The sequence below is a fragment of the Notolepis coatsorum genome, assembly GCF_963971535.1.
Source record: "Notolepis coatsorum genome assembly, chromosome: 3".
Taxonomy (NCBI): Eukaryota; Metazoa; Chordata; class Actinopteri; order Aulopiformes; family Paralepididae; genus Notolepis; species Notolepis coatsorum.
The window spans coordinates 80085540-80113145 of record NC_140167.1 but is presented as its reverse complement, the minus strand read 5'-3'; the positions used below and the strand labels follow the sequence as shown (position 1 = coordinate 80113145).

The following is a 27606-nucleotide window of genomic DNA, read 5'->3' as shown; positions in this document are numbered from 1 at the left end:
AAAATGTATTAATAATTTATCAATCATACAATATATTTACATTATTTACATTTGTTAGTCTACTTCAGTGCCTCCGGTTATCACTGTCAATGGTTACCAAAATATCCACTCCTATACTTCTGTAGGATAATAATAGTATTCAAATAGGAATAGAGTCAAATGACTTGCTCACTCAGAGGGTCCAGATAATAAGGTTTATTACCCAGATCAAATCAAATCAATACAACAATAGAGAGTATGGCTGGAGATCTTACCTAGAACAGACCAGCTCCGTCAGTCAGGTAAAAAGATCCCCTTCCCCAGTTGGGGGAGCAGTTAAGTAACCCGTGAACAATGGGGGGAGTGGGGGAAGGGGAGGGGAGGAAGGGGGCGTCATACATATATTCCACAGTTGGGTCCTTTTCTCTTTTATAATGTGGCTGGGACAAGTATTCTCAGATGTATGACTGGAATAGGTAAGGACAGCATAACATGAGATAATAAATGAGATAAAATAGTAAAATTATAAACTTGTTGTGACCTATTTCGGTCATAGGGTCAATAAATGAAAAGAAATATAAAATAGTAAACACATGAGATACACAATTTAAAGGAATGAATAAATGAGATAATTTGGTGAAATATAAAATAAACAATTAAAGGAATGAAAGTAAATATAAAATGAATTAAAGTAAATATAAAATGAATTAATAAATGAGATAGAATATGGTGAAATATAAAATAAACAAAGTAAATATAAAATGATAAAATTAGTTATTATTTGAATGTCAGTATTTATACAGTGTGGGTTAAGATCTATGTGTATTTTTAGGGTTGTGAATATCGCCCCTTTTACTTTTTACTTGATGGCACCACCTTTTACTTTAGTATATACACTGTCATCTGGCTATGACCATCAGGTCAATGGTAAAATATAAAAGCATTTAAAGGTTGGCAAACAGATATAAACGTGAATGAAAGAAATGAAAAGAAATATAAAATGAATTAAAATAGTAAACAATGAGATAAAAACGGTAAAAACATGAATGGAATAGGACTTGATGCAAATATGACCATCAGCTCAGTGAATGACACAATTTACAGGAATGTTAAAGAGAAATATAAAATGAATTAAAATAGTAAACAATGAGATAAAAAGGTAAAATATACATCATTTAAAGGTTGGATAAAGAAATGAAAAGAAATATAAAATGAATTAAAATAGTCAGCTCAGTGAATGACACAATTTACAGGAATGTTAAAGAGAAATATAAAATGAATTAAAATAGTAAACAATGAGATAAAAACGGTAAAAACATGAATGGAATAGGACTTAATGCAAATATGACCATCAGCTCAGTGAATGACACAATTTACAGGAATGTTAAAGAGAAATATAAAATGAATTAAAATAGTTGGATTAGAGGTTCTGCATTGTGGATTCTAGTGCGTATCTGTGGAAGTATGGTGCAAGGGGGTTGGTGGGTTCGTTTTGCGTTTCTTCTCTCATGGTCGTGGCGATCATCATGGTTATCGGGGGGGGTTGGCTTGTGCAGAGTACTTTTGTGATGTATCCAACTCCGAATTTTATAGTATGCACACACACTACTAGGATAACAAATATTATTATTGCATACATAATGTACCGAACTACCACTGCTCCTATTGTACCAAGTTTCTCGGTCATCCAATCGGTCATGGTATACGTTGGCGGGATGTGTGCGGCTCTGGAGATGTTGTGCAGGTGTTCAATGATGCTTGGTATAGTCATGTTGTCGTTTGCAGGTATGTAGACACAGCATTCTTGACCGATTAGTTTACATGTTCCTCCAGTACTAGATAGCAGGAAGTCCAGTGCTGCTCTGTTCTGCAATGTCATCAATCTGATTGATGTCAGTTCGTTGCTGACGAGTGACAGTCCTTCAGCATCTGTGTTGGCTAAGTCTTCTATCAGTGTGGATAGGTCTGCGATTTGATCTAGGGCTGACATCACACCATAGGAGGGGATTAGTGCTCTGAAAAAGTCGCATGTCTTGCAGGCCCGGTCATGTGTGTGGAAGTGGTTTGCGTGGCGTGTCTTTCTAGTCAGTGGGTGTTGTGGTAGGGTCAGTGTCACTCTCATGGCTGGCACTAAATATCCTAATGCACATGTGCCTTTCCATCCGGGTGGAAGGGACGGGTAAGCTTGTGCGCCACATATCCAGTAGGTCCCAGGCGGTGCTGGTGTTGTCGTTCGTTGGGTGGTGGGGGTTTCTTTGGTTGTGGGTTTCAGTGGTGTCTTTACAGGGTGGATGTTGTCCCAGGGTGGTGTCAATCTTTGTTGGCGGATGGGGTAGATATTGTCTCTGGTCCGGGGGGATATCGTTCTTCGTTTGCGGGTCGCCTGGGGCACTTCACAATGTTCCAACACCCCGACATTCTTTCCCCAACCCTTTTGAGATACACATTCTGTAAACTTCACTGGGGTAATAGAAACTGGTATTCCATTTGTATCATGACTTTGTCGAATCTTCATGTTTGATTTTGTGCAGCTTTCAGCTGTCCCTGTGGACTTGTTTAGAGAGGCTTTGTGGCATTCTGTTAGTGGGAGGCCCATTAACGGAAAACCATCTTCGGTAGAATGGGGTATTAAGCCGCATACATAGCAATTTGATTGGTTAGCAAAATGTGCGACTGCTTGGCTTAACTTTAAATATAGGTTGTTGCGGTGACTGTTAACATATCTTTTGGTGCGTTCAACTGCTTTCCCCTTACCGCCCTTAAACCCATTGATCCATGATTGAGGTTCGTCCAGTGTCGCCCACACAATGCATCCCGCTATGCCACATGCAATGATTAAGCAGTTCCAGTTGGTGGTCATTTTTCCTATTGTTATTGGTCTCATGGTAGATTTGCCCTTTTGCAGTGGGATGCGTGGATCCAGGATGCTTTTCCGTCGCACTTTACTGCCGTGTCCGTTACTAGCAGCACCTGAAATGGACCAGACCATCTGGGGTTTAGTTTACTTTTTCTTTTGAACACCATTATATATACATAGTCACCTGGGTTCAATCCATGACATGGTGTTGTTGGTGGTTGTGGTTGTGCCTGCCTCACTAAGGGGTGGAGCCTTTTCATCTGGGCACACAAAGCTTTGTAATAGTTAATAGCAATTTCGTCTGCTAGCAATAACTGGACTTGTGATAACGGGGGAAGCATTGTGGTTGGTGTCGACATTGGACGTCCAAATAATATCTCGTGAGGTGACAATCCTGTTCCTCTGTTTGGCATTGATCTCATTTGCATTAATACTAAGGGGAGGGCGTCGGGCCATTTAAGGCCTGTCTCTGTACATGTCTTAGCTAGACGGTTCTTGATGGTTGAGTTTTGTCTTTCTACCGCACCTGCACTTTCAGGGTGGTAGGGTGTGTGCAGGTGTATTTTCATGCCTAATGCGGTAGATAAGTTGTTTATCAGTTGTGCCGTAAAGTGCGTACCTCTGTCTGAATTTATGGAGTGTGGACACCCGAATCTTGGAATTATTTCTCTGACTAATACCTTAGCTACTGCTTGAGCGTCGTTGCGTCTGCATGGGAAGACTTCGACCCATTTAGAGAACATATCTACTAAGACTAGCGCGTACTGGTATCCCATGCTTTTTTCTAATTGGATGAAATCCATTTGGATGTTAACAAATGGTCCCCACGGTGGTGGGTGGGCGCCACGTCTAGTCTTTATAGCTTTACCTATATTGTGTTGATTGCATACAACACATCTTGAGCAGTATTGGTGAGCTAAACTGGTGATACCTGGCGCGTGCCACTGTGAAGTGATACTGCCCACCATTGCGAATTTTGACACGTGGCTAAGTCCATGTGCTAATCTTACTAACAGGGGGAGGAGTTGTTTTGGAGCTACAACTCTACCGTCAGCATGTTTCCACATGCCGTCTGGCATTTTGGAACAACCTGCTGACGTCCATACTGGCCACTCAGATGTCGCTTCTGCCTGTAATGAAACGACATGATCAAAAGTGGGAGTATTATCATTGGCGATTGTGATAGCCATTTGTTTTACCAACAGGGAGGGGACGGTCGCTGCCCTTTTGGCACAGTGATCCGCTCTGGCGTTTCCCTTTGCAACCAGAGAAGGAGAAGAAGAATGTGCAACACATTTTACAACAGCCAATAGCTTAGGAAGTAAACACGCCTCTAGTAGGTTAGTGACTAATACAGCATGTTTGATGGGAATGCCTGATGTCTTAATGAACCCTCTGTGTTTCCATATTAATCCCACATTGTGCACTACATTGAACGCATAACTCGAGTCGGTGAAAATTGTAGCAGACTTACCCCTGGCCAACACGCACGCTCTCGTCAAAGCGAAGATCTCCGCTGCCTGTGCTGAACAATTATTAGGTAGTTTTGCACTTTCAATCATCACATGGTCATCAACAACAGCGTATCCAGCATTCAAATCACATCCATTAGTGTGTCTTGACGCGCTACCGTCAACATAATATACTAGATCACTGTTAACTAGTGGTGTTTGTTGTAAGTCGGCTCTGGGTGAAGTGACAGCTGAGATTGTATCAATACAGTTATGTGACATTTCGTTATCCTCATATAGGGGAACAAAATTTGCTGGGTTTATTGGCGGTGCACGTTTTATGGTCAAGTTTGGGTTTGCCAATAGAATCGCTGTGTATGTAGTGTGTCTGGATGCTGATAAGTGTTGTGTAGCTGCGTTTTGTAAAATAATACACACAGAATGTGGGACGTAGACTGTTACTGGATGTTCTAGAGTAATGTTGGCGCTTCTCGATACGCAGAACGCGGCTGCAGCAACTGACCGTAGACACGGAGCATACCCCAAGGCTACACTATCAAGTCTTTGTGAATAGTATGCTATTGGTCTCATCTTGTCGCAATTTCTCTGGGCTAGGATCCCTGTCGCGTAGCCTTCTCTTTCTGCGGCAAAAAGTGAGAATTCCATACTGTAGTCTGGCATGCCAAGGCCGGGCGCTGTGGTTAAAGCTTCTTTCATTGCTTGGAACGCAAGTTGTAGTGTCGGAGTCCATGCGATCTGTTTGGGTTGGTCAGATAACGTTAGTGCACGAAGAGGCTGGTCTAATGCGGCATAGTTGAACACGTGTTGGCGACAAAAATTAGCTGCTCCCAAAAATTATAGCATTTCTGTCTTTGATTTTGGATTGGGGCAGTTTTGCAGAGCTTGTACTCGGGTGTGGGATATTACCCGTTTCGAACCGTCGAGTGTGTGTCCCAGGTATTTTACTCTGGTTTTGCAAAACTGTAGTTTTGGCAATGACGCTTTGTGTCCTTTGTTTGCAAGGGCAGTCAATAGTATGACAGAGTCTGTGTGGCATGCTGTTTCACTTGGGGATGACAACAATAGGTCATCTATGAACATTAACAGTGTACTTCCGCCGGGGAACTGTATATCTTTTAGGTTGTGGTGCAAAGCTTGACTATACAATGTTCCTGATTCTGTGTATCCTTGTGGTGCTCTCGTCCACGTCAGTTGTTTACCATTAAATTCGAAAGCGAAAAGATATTGTGAGTCGGCATGGATTGGGAAACTAAAATATGCACTGGATAAATCCACTACTGTGTAATGTGTTGTTGTTGTGGGAATTAATGCCATTACTGTAGATGAATCAGAAACCAATGGGGTGATGGGGATCACGCATTGATTTATGGCTCTCAAATCTTGTATAAATCGCCAATCACGTTTGTTAGCCTTTATAATGGGACAAATTGGTGTGTTGCAAGGACTTTCGCAGTGTTTTAAAATGCCTTGTGATAGTAGTGATTCTATTACTGGTGTTATTCCATCGATGGCTTCCTGTTTCAGCGGATACTGCTCAAGTTTGGGAGGGGTACAATCTGGTTTCAGTGTGACTCTGTGGGGGACTGCAGATGTCATTAGCCCGACTTCAGTGGAGTGTGATGCCCACAGTTTATGGGGTACCTTAGACAATGAAGTTTCAGGAAGGAAAACAGCGTGTGGGGGCTCTGGTATGCATATCAATGGCCCTTCAATCATGAATGGGGGTGTGGCTATTATGTATCCATCTTTCAATCTAGTTAAATTCCACCCATTTTTCATCTTAACAGTGTGGGAGGTAGCTGTTCTTTTGTCTGTCTGTAGTCTCTTCATCATGGGGGACAAGTCCTGTTCTCCTTCCGCCGTGTCGAATGCGATAGCTATGTGTGGGGTATAATCAGAGTCATGAATTGCCACTCTTTGAACTTCTGATAAGATTACTGTGGCTGCAATGCCCTCGTGGGAGATGTATATTTCTGAGAATGCTGGAAACAGTGTGGTCTTACCAATGGATGATTTTACCTTTTCTATATATACTTTTGGTACGTCTGTATCCCATTTGGACGCTGTTACGTGGTGTTCGGCCAGGAACTTCATCTGTAAACACCTCGCGTTCACTCCTGTGTCGGCTTCTGTTATTTCTTTCAATGCTGTGGAAACAAACTCATTGATAGGATCATTATTTAATTTCCATCTGTATTCTATCACATTTCCCACTCGTTGTGACATCATCTGTTGTATTTCAATTCTTTCTCCCTTCTCTGGTAGCTGTAAAAAGACTCCATCTTGTGAGCAGTAAATGTTAGCGTTCATTTTACAAAGCAAGTCTCGTCCACAAAGGTTAACTGCTGCTTTAGATGTTAATAACAAAGAGTGTTCAGTTGAAAAAGAATCGCTAGTTGATTCTATTTTAACTGGTATAGACAAAGGGATTGTCTGTGGGACACCGCTTATCCCGACTGTTAATACAGACTGTCCAGACAAGGGTAATGCCATTGTGCTCTCATCAATTGATGATTGTGTGGCCCCGGTGTCTATCATGAAAGTAACTTCTTTGTTATTTATCATTAAGTTAATTTTGGGTTCCTCTTCGGGATTTGCTGTTAATATTTGCATAACATTCTCCAGACAGATCTTTTTTTCCTGTTGGCACCTCTATGCGACATTCGTCGCCTCGTCTTCTTTGAACGGATCCGCCATAGTGTAATCTGCATATGGTGGGGCGCTAGGATGGGGTTTGTGGGGCCTGCGTGAGTCTCTTTGCATATATTCCCCTTTGTTCCCATTGTTTCTATTCTCCTTTGGACAATAGAACGCCACATGACCCTTTTGTTGGCAAATATGACATGTTACATGGGGACACTCCTGTATTCGGTGTCCTGGTTGATTGCAGTGGTAACATGTTTGTACCCCGTTCCTCTGTGGAGGCCCGTTTCGCGTGTTCCCACCCCCACCCCTTTGGTTGTTTCCCTGGGGGTAATAATTTCTAGCTGGATAGCAGTGTATTGTTTCCTCTTTTACCACCTCTGGTCGAGATACAAAGACTCCGATGTCTTTGATGACACGTTTCTTGTCGTGATGCTGTCGTTCTATATTGATGGCTGCGTTCTTAACGTTTGTAATAGGAGAGCTCTCCCAATCTAACTGGACGGCTTTCAAATGTTTTCCAACGTGTGGTAGTAGGCCGTTAACGAAATAGGATACCTGGATTGCGAGTCCCTCGTCTGCCGTTAATCCGCTGTTCGCGGCCCAAGCCGCTTTGAATTTACTGTAAAACGCATCGACTGTTTCAGACTCGTTTTGAACGCAAGCTGTGATATTTGACATGCATGCATTTCGCCTTGCCAAACCTTGTACCGCGGCTGTTATCGCAGTAATACACTGTTCTCTAGTGTTGTTTTCACTCCAGGCATCACTGCTTGGAATAGCCATTTGCGTTGAGACGCTGTGATATTTATTTCCTAGACATCCCAACATTAGCTGTTTCATGTCCCTAGGGGTCGGGCTATAGCAATGGCATATTAAATCCAATTGTTCGATAAAACCCATTGGGTCTCTGTCGGGTTTGGGAAATTGTTCAACGAGTCCTTTTAATTCTGTCGGTGACCATGGTCGGTAAACTGTAGCGTTTACATTTTCGCCTAGTGGGACAATCCTCATAGGATATGTGCTGGTCGGTTTCTCGGATCTAGTGACCATTTGTGATGGTTCCGGAGGTGTTTTAACCTTTTCTATTTTATCCGCTGGTGGTGACGGTGGTTGCACTGTTGGTGAACTAGCAGGTCTATTGTTCCTTGATGGTCCTGCTTCTACATTTTCTCTTTCGTCTGGGTTGCTATCTAAAACCACATGTGCGTCTCTGTTAAACGTCACTCTTGTGGATATGTCATCGTCTGAATCGTCTTCTACCACGCTTGCGGTCAGGCTTGGATATAGGCCTTTAACATTTTTGATATTGGGCCTTGTGTTACTTTCTCTGTATTTTCCGTTGTCAAGCGTTTTAGTTTGAGACTGCGTTATAATACTTTTTTCCGCCTCTTCTTTTAAACGTGTCATATTTCTCAAATCAATTTCACATTGCCACAAAACCAATGCATGTTCGATACGACTTTGTTTTCTCACGGTAAACGATCTGGCACGTTCACGGAAACTTTCGCGTACGCCTCTAAGTTTCCCGTTATGAAAACACCCTAGGACTGGCCAGTTGTTTTTTGTCCATTTTGACCACAATCCCAAATATTTTACTGCTATAGGTCCATATTTTGTTAGCATGAAGTCGCACGGAGAGTTGCCGGTAACGTCATTTTTGCTTAGTGAACGCCCCATGATACCAGCTATATGCCCCGCGTTGCCCTCGATGTAACGTCCCTGATATGATCAGACTGGTAAACAGTGAGGAGGAAAGAGAGAGAGAGATATAGACAGACAGAGATAGACAGACAAAAAAAAAACTAGAACATATGCCCTATTTCTAGTTATAACTAAATAATTGTATATAAGGTGGAGACCAGACACTCAATCTTATATATTTGGTATCTTAATTATAACTTATTTTATATACTTGGTATCTTAATTATAGCTTATTAACTGTAGCAATCTATATTGTTCTAGAGAACCAATTTAGGTATTCATTCAAGTCAAAGTTAATTTTTTCTGGTCTGATTCTAAGATATATGTATTTCAGTTGTATACTGCTATACCTAATTTAGATGTTGAATCCTTATACATATTATTCCAATTACTTTATGTATCGTTATCACTATGTAATTTATAGCGCCGTTATCATTACCTATCGTGAAACCGGAAGTGGAACCAAAACTACAATTCCCAACCGGAAATCACTACCGGAAATCACTTTCCTGGCTTCCTTGTATAACGTATAACGTATAACGTTAACTCAATGCTTTGCGATATCAGCCGGTTCGTTCTTAACTCAATAAACACCTCAGCGGGTTATAATACTGTGCACACACAAACAAGACTCAAACAGACAAACAAACGAAAATACATAAAAGTTAACGTGTGTATATACCTGGTCTGTATTGGATCGCTGTTCGTTTAATCGCCCAGCACCCTGCTGCGATAAGGCATTTATACCCTTGATATACCTATACACCGTTATTAAAGCATAACGACCGAATCCTGAACTTCGAAATTTAATAGCGATATATTAGATTATATATACCTTTTAATCATAGTCTCGGTCCCTTCAACCAGCGATTAATGTCCCGTTAAATGTACATTTACGTACTGTCGAGGCATCGCTAGTTTCCTTCCCGCTCTCTGTATGATTAATTGATTAATTTAATCCAAATATATCGTTTTCAGGAATGGAAGAGTGAGCTTAGTTTAAGGTTGTATCTATGAATATATATCGTTACTCTGTTAAATCTAATTAGATTATAACAGCTTCTCGGTCCTAGCGTCCCGCCTCTTTGCCACAAGAATCATAGAATAGTTTCTAAAAGAGTCGCGTTTTCCAATGATATCACTCTAATAAGCTCACGTATCTTCCTTTGTTGACAACCTTTGTGTGCCTTAGCTTTTGGTCGGCCCCGACTCGACCAGGAATAGCACTTCAACCTATAGCAAATCCTACCAGAACCTCCTGATATAGGACCGGAGTACACGCGTTTCCCCCGTAACGAATCCCAATACAGCCCAGATATTCAACACACTTTATTCTATTGTCCAGCCATAGTCTCGAATATTAAAACACACAGTAAATGCTCACCTTGTGCAGAGAGAAGTGGGGATCACACCAATGTGTTCCAGATACCGGCCGGCCTAAACTAATCCTTTTCTCTCTACACCTGAGAACAGATCAGTCTGCACAAAATTCGAAATTCGCGACGCCAAATTGTAGGATAATAATAGTATTCAAATAGGAATAGAGTCAAATGACTTGCTCACTCAGAGGGTCCAGATAATAAGGTTTATTACCCAGATCAAATCAAATCAATACAACAATAGAGAGTATGGCTGGAGATCTTACCTAGAACAGACCAGCTCCGTCAGTCAGGTAAAAAGATCCCCTTCCCCAGTTGGGGGAGCAGTTAAGTAACCCGTGAACAATGGGGGGAGTGGGGGAAGGGGAGGGGAGGAAGGGGGCGTCATACATATATTCCACACTTCCATTTACATTTCTCCTTGGTATCAATATCAATGGTTATCAAAACAGTCACTTAAATCATATACATATTTCTCCTTGGTTTCAGTGTCTTTGTTTCAATATCAATAACGTTCACTATACACGTGCAAGTGTGGGTTCTCCTTATAAATGACTAAGATCACACCTTTGAAGGAAGGAGCGAGGGAGAGAGTGATAGAGAGAGATTATAGAGGGATGAGGGGGAGGGAGAGTGGTAGACAGGGAGATATTAGAGAGGGATGAGGGGGAGGGAGAGTGGTAGAGAGGGAGATATTAGAGAGGGATGAGGGGGAGGGAGAGTGGTAGAGAGGGAGATATTAGAGAGGGATGAGGGGGAGGGAGAGTGGTAGAGAGGGAGATATTAGAGAGGGATGAGGGGGAGGGAGAGTGGTAGAGAGGGAGATATTAGAGAGGGATGAGGGGGAGGGAGAGTGGTAGAGAGGGAGATATTAGAGAGGGATGAGGGGGAGGGAGAGTGGTAGAGAGGGAGAGATTAGAGAGGGGTGAGGGGGAGAGGGAGTGATAGAGAGTGAGGGATGAGATAGATATGAGGGGGAGAGAGAGTGGTAGAGAGAGAGGTAGAGAGGGATAGATGAGAGAGATATGAGGGGGAGAGAGATGAGGGGGAGAGAAAGTGGTAGAGAGGGAGGGATGGGAGAGATATGAGGGGGAGAGAGGAGAGAGATACGAGGGGGAGAGAGAGTGGTAGAGAGGGTCAGAGATGATAGAGGGAGATGAGGGGGAGAGAGAGTGGCGGAGAGGGATGAGATATAACCATAGTTCTCCTTCCTTAACTGTCTCAGGTGGTAGAGGCGCTGTTTCGCCTTTTTCACCACAGAATCTATGTGTGTTGACCATGTCAGGTCCTCTGTCATGTGGACTCCCAGGTACTTGAAACTGCTCACCCTGTCCACGATAGCCCCATTTATCCACAGTGGCGTGTGTGTCCCCTGCTGTATTCTCCTAAAATCATGTGCTTCCTTCAACCTTAGAGTTAACTCGTCTTTGGCGCCCAATGTGTTAAGAACATTCACTTGTCTCTCTGTCTCTATGTCTCTATGTCTCTCTGTCTCTCTGTCTCTCTGTCTCTATGTCTCTCTGTCTCTATGTCTCTCTGTCTCTCTGTCTCTATGTCTCTCTGTCTCTCTGTCTCTATGTCTCTCTGTCTCTATGTCTCTCTGTCTCTATGTCTCTATGTCTCTCTGTCTCTCTGTCTCTCTGTCTCTATGTCTCTCTGTCTCTCTGTCTCTATGTCTCTCTGTCTCTCTGTCTCTCTGTCTCTATGTCTCTCTGTCTCTCTGTCTCTATGTCTCTATGTCTCTATGTCTCTATGTCTCTCTGTCTCTATGTCTCTATGTCTCTCTGTCTCCATGTCTCTATGTCTCTCTGTCTCTCTGTCTCTCTGTCTCTATGTCTCTATGTCTCTATGTCTCTCTGTCTCTCTGTCTCTATGTCTCTCTGTCTCTATGTCTCTGTCTCTATGTCTCTCTGTCTCTCTGTCTCTATGTCTCTCTGTCTCTATGTCTCTCTGTCTCTATGTCTCTATGTCTCTCTGTCTTTATGTCTCTCTGTCTCTCTGTCTCTATGTCTCTATGTCTCTCTGTATCTCTGTCTCTATGTCTCTCTGTCTCTCTGTCTCTATGTCTCTATGTCTCTCTGTCTCTATGTCTCTCTGTCTCTCTGTCTCTCTGTCTCTATGTCTCTATGTCTCTCTGTCTCTATGTCTCTCTGTCTCTATGTCTCTCTGTCTCTATGTCTCTCTGTCTCTCTGTCTCTATGTCTCTCTGTCTCTATGTCTCTATGTCTCTCTGTCTCTATGTCTCTATGTCTCTCTGTCTCTATGTCTCTCTGTCTCTATGTCTCTCTGTCTCTCTGTCTCTATGTCTCTCTGTCTCTATGTCTCTCTGTCTCTCTGTCTCTATGTCTCTCTGTCTCCATGTCTCTCTGTCTCTCTGTCTCTCTGTCTCCATGTCTCTCTGTCTCTCTGTCTCTCTGTCTCCATGTCTCTATGTCTCTCTGTCTCTATGTCTCTATGTCTCTCAATTCAATTCAAATGGCTTTATTGGCATGACGTACTTCTACATGTTGCCAAAGCAATATTAAACATAAACATGGATTACAAACAGATATAAGTACATACAAAATATCATCGTAAAATAAAACATCAAGTATTACGGCGTAAACATGTCAGGTGACTGTCACTCACTGTCCCTCAGTTTGTGGCAGGCAGCAACATATGCTGCTGCTAGTTCACAGCTTGTTGAGTCCTCCCCTAGTAGGACTGGTCGTTTTTCTGTATCTGGTAGTGCGAGAAGGCCTTTTTTTATTAATTCAAATTTTTTTAAATGCGTTTCTCTAATATATTTATATTTTTCACATTTGGTGAGGAAGTGCAACTCAGTTTCAGGCTCACTGAGGATGCAATGACAGCATAGCCTTTGCTCTGCAGGGAGCCAGGTTTTCCTGTGCCTCCCCTTTTCAACAGCGAGGCTGTGCTCACTCAGTCTGTATTTTGTCAAGGTTCTTTTTAGTTGTTGATCAGTCACCATGCTCAAGTAATCTGCTATGGTGTACTGTCGATTTAGAGCCAGATAGCACTGCATTTTGCTCTGTGCTTTTGTTTGTGTTTTCCAATAGGTGATGTAGTTTTGTTTTAGCTGTGTAGTAATTTGATTTATTCTTATTGGTGACGTGTTCTGTTCCTGAGGTGTGTTAAGAGAGCAGGTTTGTGGACTCAGCCTCAGGACCAGCTGGGTAAGGGGGTTCCTGCTGCTCCGCAGCTCTTGGCACTGCAGGGCTTGATAATGGTACGAGAGGGGGTCACTTCGTTTTAGGTGTGTCCAAAAGTGAATTGCTCTTTTTTGTATTTTTAGTATTAGTGGGTAACGGCTTAATTCTGCCCTGCATGCATTGTTTGTAGTTTTCCTCTGGACATGTAGGATAATCTTACAGAACTCTGCATGCAGGGTCTCAATGGGGTGTTTGTCCCATTGGGTAAAGTCTTGTTTTGTAAGTGGACCCCACACCTCACTGCCATAGAGTGCAATTGGTTCAATAACACATTCAATTAATTTTAACTATGTCTCTCTGTCTCTCTGTCTCTATGTCTCTCTCTGTCTCTCTGTCTCTATGTCTCCATGTCTCTCTGTCTCTCTGTCTCTCTGTCTCTATGTCTCTCTGTCTCTCTGTCTCTATGTCTCTATGTCTCTCTGTCTCTCTGTCTCTCTGTCTCTATGTCTCTCTGTCTCTATGTCTCTCTGTCTCTATGTCTCTATGTCTCTCTGTCTCTCTGTCTCTATGTCTCTCTGTCTCTATGTCGACACCACAGAGCAACATGTAAGATTCCCTGGAGATAAAAGTGTGTTTAGCACAGATGGTCCCAGGGGCTCAAATCCACGTCATCAACTCTAAACTAAACTACAGGAAGCATACTCTCCATCAAGATCTGTATCTCTCTCTCTCTCTCTCTCTCTCTCTCTCTCTCTCTCTCTCTCTCTCTCTCTCTCTCTCTCTCTCTCTCTCTGTATCTCTCTCTCTCTCTCTCTCTCTCTCTCTCTCTCTCTCTCTCTCTCTCTCTCTCTCTCTCTATGTATCTCTCTGTATCTCTCTCTCTCTGTATCTCTCTGTATCTCTCTCTCTCTATCTCTCTATGTATCTCTCTGTATCTCTCTCTCTCTCTCTCTCTCTCTCTCTCTCTATGGCACTCTCTCCGGACTGCCTGAGGTCTTCTTCCGTTCTCTTTTTCTCCCCCTGTTCCATTTTCTCCATCTGTTCTCCAGACATCCATCACCCGGGAGGTCCTTCTTCTCTCCTCTCCTCTTCTCTCCCCTCCTCTCCTCTTCTCTCCTCCTCTACTCTCTTCCTCTGCTCTGCTCTCCTCTCCTATCATCGCTCTCCTCTCCTCTCATCTCTATTCTTCCTTCTCTCATCTCTCTCCTCTCCTCTCCTCTCCTCCTCTGCTCTCCTCTCCTCTCATCTCATCTCTCTTCTTCCTTCTCCTCTCCTCTCCTCTCCTCCTCTGCTCTCCTCTCATCTCTCTCCTCTCATCTCTCTTCTTCCTTCTCTCCTCTCATCTCTCCTCTTTCTCCTCTCCTCTTCTGTATTCTCTCATCTTTCCTATCCTCTCTTCTTTCTCTTCTCTCTCCTCACACACACACACACACACACACACACACACACACACACACACACACACACACACACACACACACAGACACACAGACACACACACACAGACACACAGACACACAGACACACACACGCACGCACACACACACACACACACACACACACACACACACACACACACACACACACACACACACACACACACACACACACACACACACACACACACTATCCTTACAATCCCTATAGGGTTGTAAGGAGCCCCATGGAAGGGCCAATCCGATTGCTTCAGGACATAAACAGGAAGTGTAAACAGGAAGGGAGGGAACAGCAGACAGAGGTTAGAGATCCCCCGATATGGGAGTGGGTGTGTCTTCATATGGGCGGTTAAGGTGGAGTATAAGGTCCAATGAGGTTAAGGGTAGGCGGGTTTATACACGAGATACCATGTTTTTAAACAGTCCCACACAGATATACAGAGACAGTAGGCGTGTTCGAGATTGGCGAGGCGGACGCAGTTATGCGCAGGTTTTACTACAGCCTCGCCAAGCGCGTTGCATGACGGTTAGAATGTTGTCCGACTTGCTCTGGAAATCTGACGAGACGAGGTGCGGAACTCTCGCGGGAGCGAGCCACGCACAGCCTTCAGAGCGAGGCTCCAAAGTACCTCTCAGCCGGCTGCTCCATGCAAATCCATGATGGGGAACAACTTGCTGTCTCTGCGCAAAGCGCCTATTGGCTCAGAAAAGTTGTCACCTGGTTGTCACCACCAGCCACGCCCATAAGAGGAAGTTATGAGACGTTTGATTGATTGATTGATTGAAAACTTTATTAACCGATTGCAGAATGGGTACAATAAGACAGTACGGGTCCCGTCTATCAGATATATTTATTATTATTATTATTATTGGATACAGGAGTTTGGGTACCAAGAGCTTCCTCAAATAAAGTTATCATCATATTATCATGATAAACTTCAAGCTGTCAGACACGGTAGACACCAAATTATTTTTATCAGAGTAATGAATGCTGTCGGAGTTTATATCAAAATAACATATCAACCCCCCTGAACAAATGGTGATTGCTTCTTCAAGTCGATTCTATAGACGGACTGTTTCTATCATCGGAATAAAATAATTATAATGATAATAAATATGGCAATTACGTTTGGCATTTATAGTCATGACTCAATGAGCAATCTGAGCATTACCGCTCTATGTACAGTACTCCTCTAAGCAATCTGGCTCTCAGTTAACCCAATCGCTAGATAGATTAACGAATTCCATATAAATCTATAGTTCATTAACGATGCAGCAGCTGATCTGATACTGTATCCCGCACACACACACACACACACACGCGTCGTCTGTTTTGCCTCAATACTGTATATATAATTCTGTTTTGTCTCAATATACAGTATATATATATATATATATATATATATATATATTGATGCAAAACAGAATTATTCAGCAGTGTGTGTGTGTGTTGTGTCTGCGTGCGCGCTGCGGTGGCCAGGAGCATGCAACAAGACAATATGGATTATGAATAGTATATTCCACTATAGCAGTATATGGTGTGCTGTACATTTGAATCTAATCTAATTTTGCACACGGCCATCGCATTATAATGAGCTGGACAGGTGTGTATGTGTGTGTGTGGTAACGTGAATGCGTATCTGCCATGCGAGACTAGACGAGAGGCTGTCGTCAAATCTGAAGTGTCCGACGTTCTGACTCCTCCCCCGGCTGCACTCGGCTACTCTCGTCTCTTTTCGAGGTGAGCCGAAATCAATCTCGAACACGCCTATAATATACACTGTGATACACAGACACACCTGGGGGACAGTGTCTCAGGAGGTAGAGCGGTCGTCTGGTAATCAGAAGGTTAGGGTTAGACAGTGGCTCAGGAGGTAGAGCGGTCGTCTGGTAATCAGAAGGTTAGGGTTAGACAGTGGCTCAGGAGGTAGAGCGGTCATCTGGTAATCAGAAAGTTAGGGTTAGACAGTGGCTCAGGAGGTAGAGCGGCCGTCTGGTAATCTGAAGGTTAGGGTTAGCAGTGTCTCAGGAGGTCGAGCGGTCGTCTGGTCATCTGAAGGTTAGGGTTAGCAGTGTCTCAGGAGGTAGAGAGGTCGTCTGGTAATCTGAAGGTTAGGGTTAGACAATGTCTCAGGAGGTAGAGAGGTCGTCTGGTAATCTGAAGGTTAGGGTTAGCAGTGTCTCAGGAGGTAGAGCGGTCATCTGGTAATCTGAAGGTTAGGGTTAGACAGTGGCTCAGGAGGTCGAGCGGTCGTCTGGTCATCTGAAGGTTAGGGTTAGCAGTGTCTCAGGAGGTAGAGCGGTCATCTGGTAATCTGAAGGTTAGGGTTAGACAGTGGCTCAGGAGGTAGAGCGGTCGTCTGGTCATCTGAAGGTTAGGGTTAGACAGTGGCTCAGGAGGTAGAGCAGTCATCTGGTAATCTGAAGGTTAGTGTTAGACAGTGGCTCAGGAGGTAGAGCGGTCATCTGGTAATCTGAAAGTTAGGGTTAGACAGTGGCTCAGGAGGTATAGCGTTCGTCTGGTCTTCTTACCATCTTACCATCTAGTGCAGCAATGTACAAGCATACTAGAGTGCTGCCAGAATGGTTTGGTTTTACCAATGATGTCTTCCCAAATATACCTGATGTTGTTTTTGTTGACACCAGCCACAAGGAGATGCTAATCTTAGAAGTAGGCTGTGCCTTTGACCTGTACATGGACCAGGCTTTCCAGTACAAGTATATAAAATATATTACCAACCATTGCTCGATGTGATAACCAGCCTTGGGTACAAGTGTAGATATAGTATACTTCTGAAGTCATGTCCATGTATATAAATGGACCATGAGCGGTCTGAGAATTGCTGCAATGTCAAAGAGAAAAGCCAAACAAATTGCCAAATATTGCTCTGTCTCAGCTATTATTGGCATTTTAGCCGCGTGGAGAAGGAGGTGCTATGTGTACCCTTAAGTGTTCAGTGCTGCTTGGCCCCGATATATTTGATTCCCTGTATATGTGTAACGGATGGTATCGTGAAGCGCAGTCAAGAAGGGCTGGGGTGAGTAGCGGTGCTATGGGTTAAACTCACTCTCACATCCTCAAAAGACAGATAGACACGTTGCGAAGTAGTGAATTCACCTCTTGGTATAGCGGTCTGTGTTGCTGCCCGCGGTGTGGGAGACCGGGGTTCGACTCCCACTCGGGGCATCGAAGTTTGAGGTGACGTTGTCACAACCGTTACATTATGTAATATAATTTGTGGAACCAAATAAAGTATTCAAATGTGTGTGTGTGTGTGTGTGTGGTATCTAGGGTAGACTTATTGAGGAGGCATGTGATTGGCTTTTTATTTATTTCTCTCCCTTTTTCCCTCTCCTCTCTTCTCTCCTCTCTCCTCTCCTCTCTCTTCTTCTCTCCTCTTTTCCTCTCTTCTCTTATCTCTTCTCTCCCCTCTCCTCTTCTCTCTCCTCTCTTCTCTCTTCTCCTCTCTCTTCTCTCCTCTCCTCTCTCTCCCCTTACAGAACACCATGTACACGCTGTGTGTGTGTGTGTGTGTGTGTGTGTGTGTGTGTGTGTGTGTGTGTGTGTGTGTGCGCGCGTGCACGTGTGTGTGTTTTACAGCAGCATTCTGACATTCCAGCCAGTTAGTTTAGACAGAGGCTCCTGCTATTTTAGAATGACCAGCGTGGGCATGTGGTCAGTCACTGGAGTGTGTGTGCGTGTGTGTGTGTGTGTGTGTGTGTGTGTGTGTGTGTGTGTGTGTGTGTGTGTGTGTGTGTGTGTGTGTGTGTGTGTGTGTGTGTGTGTGTGTGTGTGTGTGTGTGTGTGTGTGTGTGTGTGTGTGTGTGTGTGTGTGTGTGTGTGTGTGTGTGTGTGCGTGCGTATAGTGGCTAGCTGATATTTAAAATGACAAATGTGGGCGTGTGGTCTGTCATATTGGTGGTGTGTGTTTCTACTGTTTGTGTGTGTGAGAGACATAGAGAGATACAGAGAGAGAGAGAGGGGGGAGAGGGAGATGGAGAGGGAGAGGGGGAGAGAGAGAGAGACAGAGAGAGAGAGAGAGAGAGAGAGAGAGAGAGAGAGAGAGAGAGAGAGAGAGAGAGAGAGAGAGAGAGAGAGAGAGAGAGAGAGAGAGAGAGAGAGGAGAGAGAGGGAGAGGGAGAGAGAGGGACAGGGGGGGGAGAGAGAGAGAGTTTCTTTGGAGATATAGTTTGGCATTTTAGCTTTTTTTAGACAGTCCAGTAGAGATGTATAGGAAACACAGAGTAGAGACATAGTGACTGATATTTACTGTGAAGCAATGAAGTCTAGTGCTGGGAGGGCTTCAGTATTGATTATCATGAATAACCAAAGCATCATTAGTGATTATCAGTGAATAATAAAAGCTTCAGTAGTGATTATCATGAATAATCAAAGCTTCATTAGTGATTATCAGTGAATAATAAAAGCTTCAGTAGTGATTATCATGAATAATCAAAGCTTCAGTAGTGATTATCAGTGAATAATCAAAGCTTCAGTAGTGATTATCAGTGAATAATCAAAGCTTCAGTAGTGATTATCAGTGAATAATCAAAGCTTCAGTAGTGATTATCATGAATAATCAAAGCTTCAGTAGTGATTATCATGAATAATCAAAGCTTCAGTAGTGATTATCAGTGAATAATCAAAGCTTCAGTAGTGATTATCATGAATAATCAAAGCTTCAGTAGTGATTATCATGAATAACCAAAGCTTCATTAGTGATTATCAGTGAATAATCAAAGCTTCAGTAGTGATTATCATGAATAATCAAAGCTTCAGTAGTGATTATCAGTGAATAATCAAAGCTTCAGTAGTGATTATCAGTGAATAATCAAAGCTTCAGTAGTGATTATTATTGAATAATTAAAGCTTCAGTAGTGATTGATTATCATGAATAATCAAAGCTTCAGTAGTGATTATCATGAATAATCAAAGCTTCAGTAGTGATTATCAGTGAATAATCAAAGCTTCAGTAGTGATTATCAGCGAATAATCAAAGCTTCAGTAGTGATTATCAGTGAATAATCAAATGAATGAATGAAAGGCCAAGTTGTGAGTCCTCTCTGATGTAGGCAGCGGTAGCAATAAACAACAACAGAAAAGCATTGGAATAAAAAAGTTACCATGACAACGACTGAAACTGAGACTGAAAACATTCCCGTCAGCCCCGATACAGGTTCTAACCCAGGATGTTGTGATTACATGGTGTGTGTGTGTGTGTGTGTGTGTGTGTGTGTGTGTGTGTGTGTGTGTGTGTGTGTGTGTGTGTGTGTGTGTGTGTGTGTGTGTGTGTGTGTGTGTGTGTGTGTGTGTGAGTCTGTGTCAACATGTCTCTGTGTCTCTGTGTCCATGTCTCTGTGTCTCTCTGTGTATCGGTCTCTCTGTGTCTCTGTGTCTCTCTGTGTCTCTGTGTCTCTGTGTCCATGTATCTGTGTATCTGTGTCTCTGTGTCTCTCTGTGTCTCTGTGTCTCTCTGTGTCTCTGTGTCTCTGTGTCCATGTATCTGTGTATCTGTGTCTCTCTGTGTCTCTGTGTCTCTGTGTCTCTCTGTGTCTCTGTGTATCTGTGTATCTGTGTCTCTGTGTCTCTGTCTCTCTGTGTCTCTGTGTCTCTGTGTCTCTGTGTCTCTGTGTCTCTCTGTGTCTCTCTGTGTCTCTGTGTCTCTGTGTCCATGTTTCTGTGTCTCTGTGTCTCTGTGTCTCAGTGTATCTGTGTATCTGTGTCTCTGTGTCTCTGTGTCTCTGTGTCCACACGTCTGTGAATATATGTATCTTAATCTCTCTATTGAATATTGAATATCTCAAGGTCATATCGTCATGGTTACACATGGAAAAATACTGATGGACCAGAACCATAGATAGAGAGGGTTGGGTTGAGTTCTGACGCCTGTTCATAGATAGAGAGGGTTGGGTTGAGTTCTGACGCCTGTTCATAGATAGAGAGGGTTGGGTTGAGTTCTGACGCCTGTTCATAGATAGAGAGGGTTGGGTTGAGTTCTGACGCCTGTTCATAGATAGAGAGGGTTGGGTTGAGTTCTGACGCCTGTTCATAGATAGAGAGGGTTGGGTTGAGTTCTGACGCCTGTTCATAGATAGAGAGGGTTGTACTTCTCAAGGTGGGGTCCGGGAGGGGGGGGGTTCGAGCTGAGCATATGTGTGTAGGTTTTTTTTTTTAGATAACAGGTATTATGGGTATATCTTATATAAGACAACTAACTAAAAGGTGATCTCATTGGATGTGCCCTGACAATTAATGCTTGTATATCTTATCGTGTGTTGTCATGTTTGTTTATATGTTTGTTTAAAAAATAATAAAAAAATAAAATACAAGATAGAGAGGGTTGGATTTAGTACTGATGCCTGTTCATGCTTTATGTATGACCATGTTTCAAACACCACACTATAGTGACCTAATCACTATATTATGGGATCAATACTCTGCCTGCGGGACCAGATCAGGTCAAATGACGGATCAATAAGCAATGCTTTCACTGAGATCTGGTGTACAATACACACACACACTCACACTCACTCACACTCAGATACACACTCTCAGACACACACACACACACACACACACACACTACACACACACTGACATATACAGACACGCACACACTCACATACACTCTCTCTCTCTCTCTCTCACACACACACACACACACACACACACACACACACACACACACACACACACACACACACACACACACACACACACACACACACACACACACACACACACACACACACACATTCTACACACATTACTTGCAAAACTCACAAAGCCTTCATAGAAGCCTTGCACAGAATATGTGTGCCTGTAACAAATGACAGAGTCAAGCATGATGTTATTGTGACCCGTTTCCAGAAATAAATCAAGAAATAAAACAACTTTTTTATTTTTTTGTGATTAAACTTTTCTTTTTTTTTTAAACTTTGGCCATTCCCCTGGCTCTTTTATACGTTTATCGCATTTATTCTGGTCAAGGATGACCGACAGAAACAGGCTGAAAGGGTTCAGATGGGGGGGAAGACACTCTGGGAAAGGCACGGCTGCAGTCCGGGATTCGAACTCGCTAAACCCCAGATCCGTGACGAGCACGGTTGTCCCCGGCGCCGAAATGGCACTCGCGGTACGTGGTGAGCTACTGGAGCTCCCCTTGTGATTAAACTTTTTTATTGCATTTTCCATAATTCAAACAGTCTCTTTGCATGTTTACAACAACGCATCATTGTGATACAAAACTAAAAGGATAAGAAAACAAACTAAACAAACTAAAAAATTAAATAAAATCCAGCGCATTTCTCACGTTGATCAGCCATTACATGACAAAGTTACACATATCTACTGTATAAAATATAAAATGCACAGAGAATATAAATCGGACATAACAAGACATCCTGATTTTATTTACCTATCATTACTAAATAGAGACCCCAAATATTTCTGAAACCCTGTAAGCTATTGTTAACTTTATGTATTTTGTATTTTATGTAAGTTGCTCAAAAGAGGCAAATCTAGCAAGCTCATCATTCCACTATCTGAAGCTGACTTTCTCTGTCGATTTCCAATGCCTCAGTACTATCCTACATCCTGTTATGAGGGCCCGTTTTACCAAAGAACATAACTGTGAGGATAGTTCAGCCTCCACCGGCAATATGCCCAATATACATGATGCAGGCCCTTCAATGAACCTTGTTTCCAACATGTAATTGATATATTTATTAACTAGGGCTGTCACAATTGGTCGACCACGGCGATGTAATCGACGATGAAATTTCATCGATTTGCATATTCATGATCGACGCGTCGTATTGTTGTTACTTGTATGCCTTTTTGCTGTGGAAATGGCAGATGTTCAAAGTCATAACATGCACAACGCATAATCTAACTAGTGCCCAATGAATCACGTTAAAAATATAAATAACTTATCTTAAACCACTATTAACCTATTAAGCCCTATTTTCTGAAAATCCGCCTAAAAATACATACCTAAGTAAATGGAAGATTGCTCCACTTCTACAAGGTCCATTTGCATGTTCTTGGTATCTAGGGACATCTATGGATCTCAGGGAATGTATTCCCAGTGTCAGACATATTGTGTCTGTTACTAGGCTTGAGTAAATTGTAATGAACCAAAGGAGAATATCAATAAAATTTTATTTTTCATCTTTGACTGTGAATAACACCTAACACCCTGCTAAAAATGATCAGACATGAAAAACTGCCACTGAGCTCGTTCGTTTTGTAGATACAGTACTGAATTCTGCCATCCGGACACATGCAATTTGAAATATTATTATAGAATATAGAATATCAGACATATAAATTACCTTATTATAGCCAAGTCGCACATATATGGATCGGGCCAAATCTCCTCTTTCCAATGGCAGAAAGAGACATAGAGACAAAGAGAGAGAGAGACAAGGAGAGAGAGAGACAAAGATAGAGAGTGCTATGGAAAGGTCCGTCAGTTGTGACGTAAGTGTTTATGGTTCTGTCTTGGTGCAGGTTGCTAACTTCCTGCTACTGTCCGGTCCGCCATAGATGTGAGGACATTTCTGTGTAGTTAGGTTTGTGTTTGTTCACTGAGGTCACCATGTTACTGATGTCTCTAGCTGTCTGCTCACTGAGGTTGGTTAGTGGTTAGTTAGTGGTTGGTTAGTGGCTGGTTAGATAGTGGTTATAGTGGTTGGTTAGTGGTTGGTTGGTTAATGACTGGCTAGTGGTTGATTAGTGGTTAGTTAGTGGTTAGTTAGTGGTTGGTCTGTTGCCATGGCACATATTGGTACACTTTACTCCTGGTCATTTCACTTCCATTGAAAATAACAGACTTCTGGTTGTTTTGTTGCCAAGAACGTGTCTGAGTGTCCAGATAGGTCGGCCATCTTAGTGAGGTCTGTCAGACTGTCCAGATAAGTCGGTCATCTTAATGAGGTCTATCAGACTGTCCAGATTGGTCGGCCATCTTAGTGAGGTCTGTCTGAGTGTCCTGCAAGGTTGTCCATCTTAATATGGTCTGTCTGAGTGTGCAGCGGCCAGCCATCTTACTGAGATCTATGTGTTTTTGTACACCTGTTTTTATACACCTGTTTTTACACACCTGTTTTTATACACCTGCTTTTATCTTATCACTTTTTTATTATTATTGGTAGATATGATTTACTTGAATTTTTATCATGTGCTTACTTTTTAATTCATGATGCAGACATAACTGAGAAACTGTCATTGTCTGTATACCTCTATTGTGTCTATTGTATTGAGCTATGTGAGATACCCTGAATTTCTCCAAGGGTATTAATAAAGTATCTATCTATCTATCTAGTTCTCCAGGGATCAGTTCATCATGGACGGACCTCCTGAGAAGCTACGCAGAGAGCTGGAGGACGAACTGAAGATGCACTGTGACCAACCTCAGAGCCACGCCTGGTACCACGGAGCCATACCAAGACAGGTTATTATACTACCTATATATTAATAATATACATTTTACATTATATGAAAGGACAGGTTCTTACCTGCCAAATAAGCCATCACTTGTACAAAATCGGGTGGATACCTTTCAATCTATGTCTTATTAACAAAGATGATAACACAATAGCCCGTTTTGAGCTACAGAACTTCAAAGGGGCTATTGGCTGTTCTTTTAAGATGCATGCAGAACTACAAATACCCACTGGCCTTTGCCACTTAACCCCTCTCCCACCTACAGTGTTGGGAAAGTTCACTTTCTACATGAACTAGTTCAGTTCACAGTTCACACATTTTTAAAATGAACTAGTTCAGTTCATAGTTCATAATAAAAAATCTTGAACTAAAGTTCATGGTTTCAAAAATGAACTAATTTATAGTTTATAGTTATTTTTTCAATACGTTGCTGCAAGCTATTATTTGTCAAATGTATTGCCACAACCCAGAATACTGGCATTTCCATAACGCTTTGCTGCCGTCCATTCAGTCCACACTAGTAGCAGATGCAGCTTTCATCTCTACAGTATATTTTCAAAAACATGAGGAAAAACGTAATCTAAATATACTTAAAGTACCAAAAGTGAAAGTAGTCATTGTGTAAACAATAAACATATATAACATATAAACATGTGCCGACATAACTCTGTACTAACACAACACGAGGTAGGAACCAGGCTGAGGTATGAAACTAAGGTTGTACCTCAAAGTTCAATATTCAAAGTGCAAAACATTTACTGACTTCAACTAAAACTCTTTTAAATGCTCATACTGTACGCCGACGCCGCATAGAGTCTGACTCTGAGCGAGTGCAGCGCCTTCTAAAAGTGCGAGTGCTGCTGCTATACAACTACCCGACTCCCCGAAGCTCCGCCCAGAGCGGTTGCCAGATTTGGTGGTTTTCCGCAACTGGGTTTTCGGCTGAAAGGCATATGCAATCTGGCACACTTTTGAACGCCATTATAATATAGTGCTGAGAATGAACGCACTTTTGAACACCGTTATACATCGCTGAGAATGAACGAGTTCTCAATTACGTTCATTTAGCGGAAATACAGTACGTTCAGTTCACGTTCGCCCAAAATACGAACGCATTCACGAACGATCGTTCATTGAACGCGTTCAGGTACATCACTGCCCACCTAACACCTATTCCAGGTGAGAGGCATTCACTGGTAGGGGGTAAGTGCGCGAAGGTTACCATAGCTCAGTGTATGTACACTGTATCTATTTGTTCGGGAGACTCCGGTGCATAAAAACCTGATTATGATCATGTCTCTACTACAACCACAGCCCGAGCTGTGAGTGAATTACGCGAAGGGGAGCAGGAGACTTATTTTACTAAAAAGAGTGAGGCAAAAGCGGAAGTGGCAATTTTTCAAAGTAAAATACCGGGAAGACTAATGAAAATAAAATACATTTTCTTTTAACCTCTTGAGCCCTAGCCCTATTTTCAGAAAATCCGCCTAAAAATACATACCTAAGTGAATGGAAGATTGCTCCACTTCTACAAGGTACATTTGCATGTTCTTGGTATCTAGGGACATCTATGGATCTCAGGGAATGTATTGCCATGTTACTAAGCTTGAGTAAATTGTAATGAACCAAAGGAGAATATCAATTCTATTTTTTATAATCTTTTTTTTTTCATCTTTGGCGGTGAATAGCACCATGATAACCTTCTTGAGAGAGAGAGCGGGAGAATAGCTTATAGCTTATAGCTTATAGCTTATAGCAGACTTAATGATTTTACAATATTTTTGCTAATGAAGTGAAATATTTATTATCATCAACTATCCAGTTAGTTTTTATAGTGTAACATTTGGCTACTTCATTGATCATCATCATTGATCACCGCCCGCCACCCCCCTTTCCTCAATATTGGAACTCCACGAAACTGACTTTTCCTGTACCTGTGAGCTATTTAGCTTGGCTTAGTTGGCGTTAGCATTAACAGCTAACGTTAGTTAAGGTTTTTACTGCGGCATGGACATGGACCCGTTGCTTGCGGAGTTTACATAGAAACAGCGTGACTCGCAAGAGGAGTTATCACAGGCTGTAGAACGCAGGGCTGAAGAGCTGAAAAATTGGAGGTGGGGTATCGGTCTCAGCCCCTTCCTTCCAGCTGGAGTCGACGTGAAACATGCACTGTCGAGTCCTGGCTCTAGGCAGAATCACGAATAGTGGTTTAAGATAAGTTATTTATATTTTGAACGTGATTCATTAGATTACACGTTGTGCGGGGCGCCCTCGTGGCGCATACCATAATGCCTCGCGCACCTACACGGCCGACCCGGGTTCGATCCCAGCTCCTGTCGTTATTTGTCGCATGTCTTCCCCACCTCTCCTCCCGTTCGCCCTCTCCTCTGTCGGTCCTGCGTGACCAATAAAGCTGTAAAAATGCTAAAAAATATTTTTGAAAAGATTACACTTTGTGCATGTTATGACTTTGAGCGTCTAACATTTCCACCACAAAAGGCATACAAGTAACAACAATACGATGCGTCGATCATGACGAAATTTCATAGACGATGACGTTGACGAATCGTGACAGCCCTAATATATATATATATATATATATATATATATATATATATATATATATATATATATATATATATATATATATATATATATATCAAATCAAATGTATTTGTAAGGCCCGACAACACACGTTAATGTCCCCATGGGCCGGACATGTCTTCTTTAAACAAGTCAAGAAGAAACATCACAATAAGTCAAGAACAAAACAAGAACACCATGCATAAGGTCCAAATTTTTTTTTAATAAATGCAACACTCCCAGACATACATGCGTAAGGACAAACTCACTAAAACCTAGCAATAGGAGGGGGTTAGAGAGTTCCCATGTTTGTAGTGGGCGGAGATGGAGCAATAAATACATGTAGTGAGCATATGCATACATGGTGACAGTAGAATCATAGTATATAAGAAAATTGTAAAATAGAGTAATAGATATAACTACTGCAAGCGTATGAATACAGGATGAGATACAAGACAATAGCTCAGGGCCGTATGCCCCGTGGGGGCAGGAGAAGTCACTCAGAGGGTTCAGCACTGCAGGCCAGACAGAAGACGGTATGAAGCTGTTCCATGGGACTGGTTGAGACAGAGACAGAGGTTAAAAGGTTCTCCTATGTCTGCAGAAAAGCAGACAAGGGAGCAAATAGACATCCTAACTAAACTAGACAGATTAATCTAAAGGTCAGTCCCCGACAAGGTGAGATCAGAATAGGTTGAAGGAGAGAGAGAAAAGATGGGTCTTAAGCAGGGATTTAAAAGCTTCGACAGAGCACGCGCCCCTGACGACGGCAGGTAATTTGTGTGTGCGGTAGATAAAGGCTCTGTGGCCGGTGGATTTCTTTTTAACCCTAGGAATCGATAGAAGCCCCGCATTTTGTGAGCGCAGAGCACGAGCGGGCGAGTATCGAGAGATGAGATCGGATAGATAGAGCGGTGCAAGCCCATTTAAAATTTTGTAGGTGAGGAGTA

At 42.6% G+C, this 27606-nt stretch overlaps 1 protein-coding gene across 1 annotated transcript in view; it reads left to right on the top strand.

Moving 5' to 3' along the window:
• bcar3 (BCAR3 adaptor protein, NSP family member) overlaps positions 1 to 27606 on the top strand; it is a 143737-nt gene that overhangs the window by 81817 nt on the left and 34314 nt on the right. Inside the window, exon 4 of the mRNA XM_084311259.1 lies at positions 23952 to 24080. Coding sequence (XP_084167385.1) covers positions 23952 to 24080 — 129 coding nt within the window. The remainder of the gene's footprint in view (positions 1 to 23951; positions 24081 to 27606) is intronic.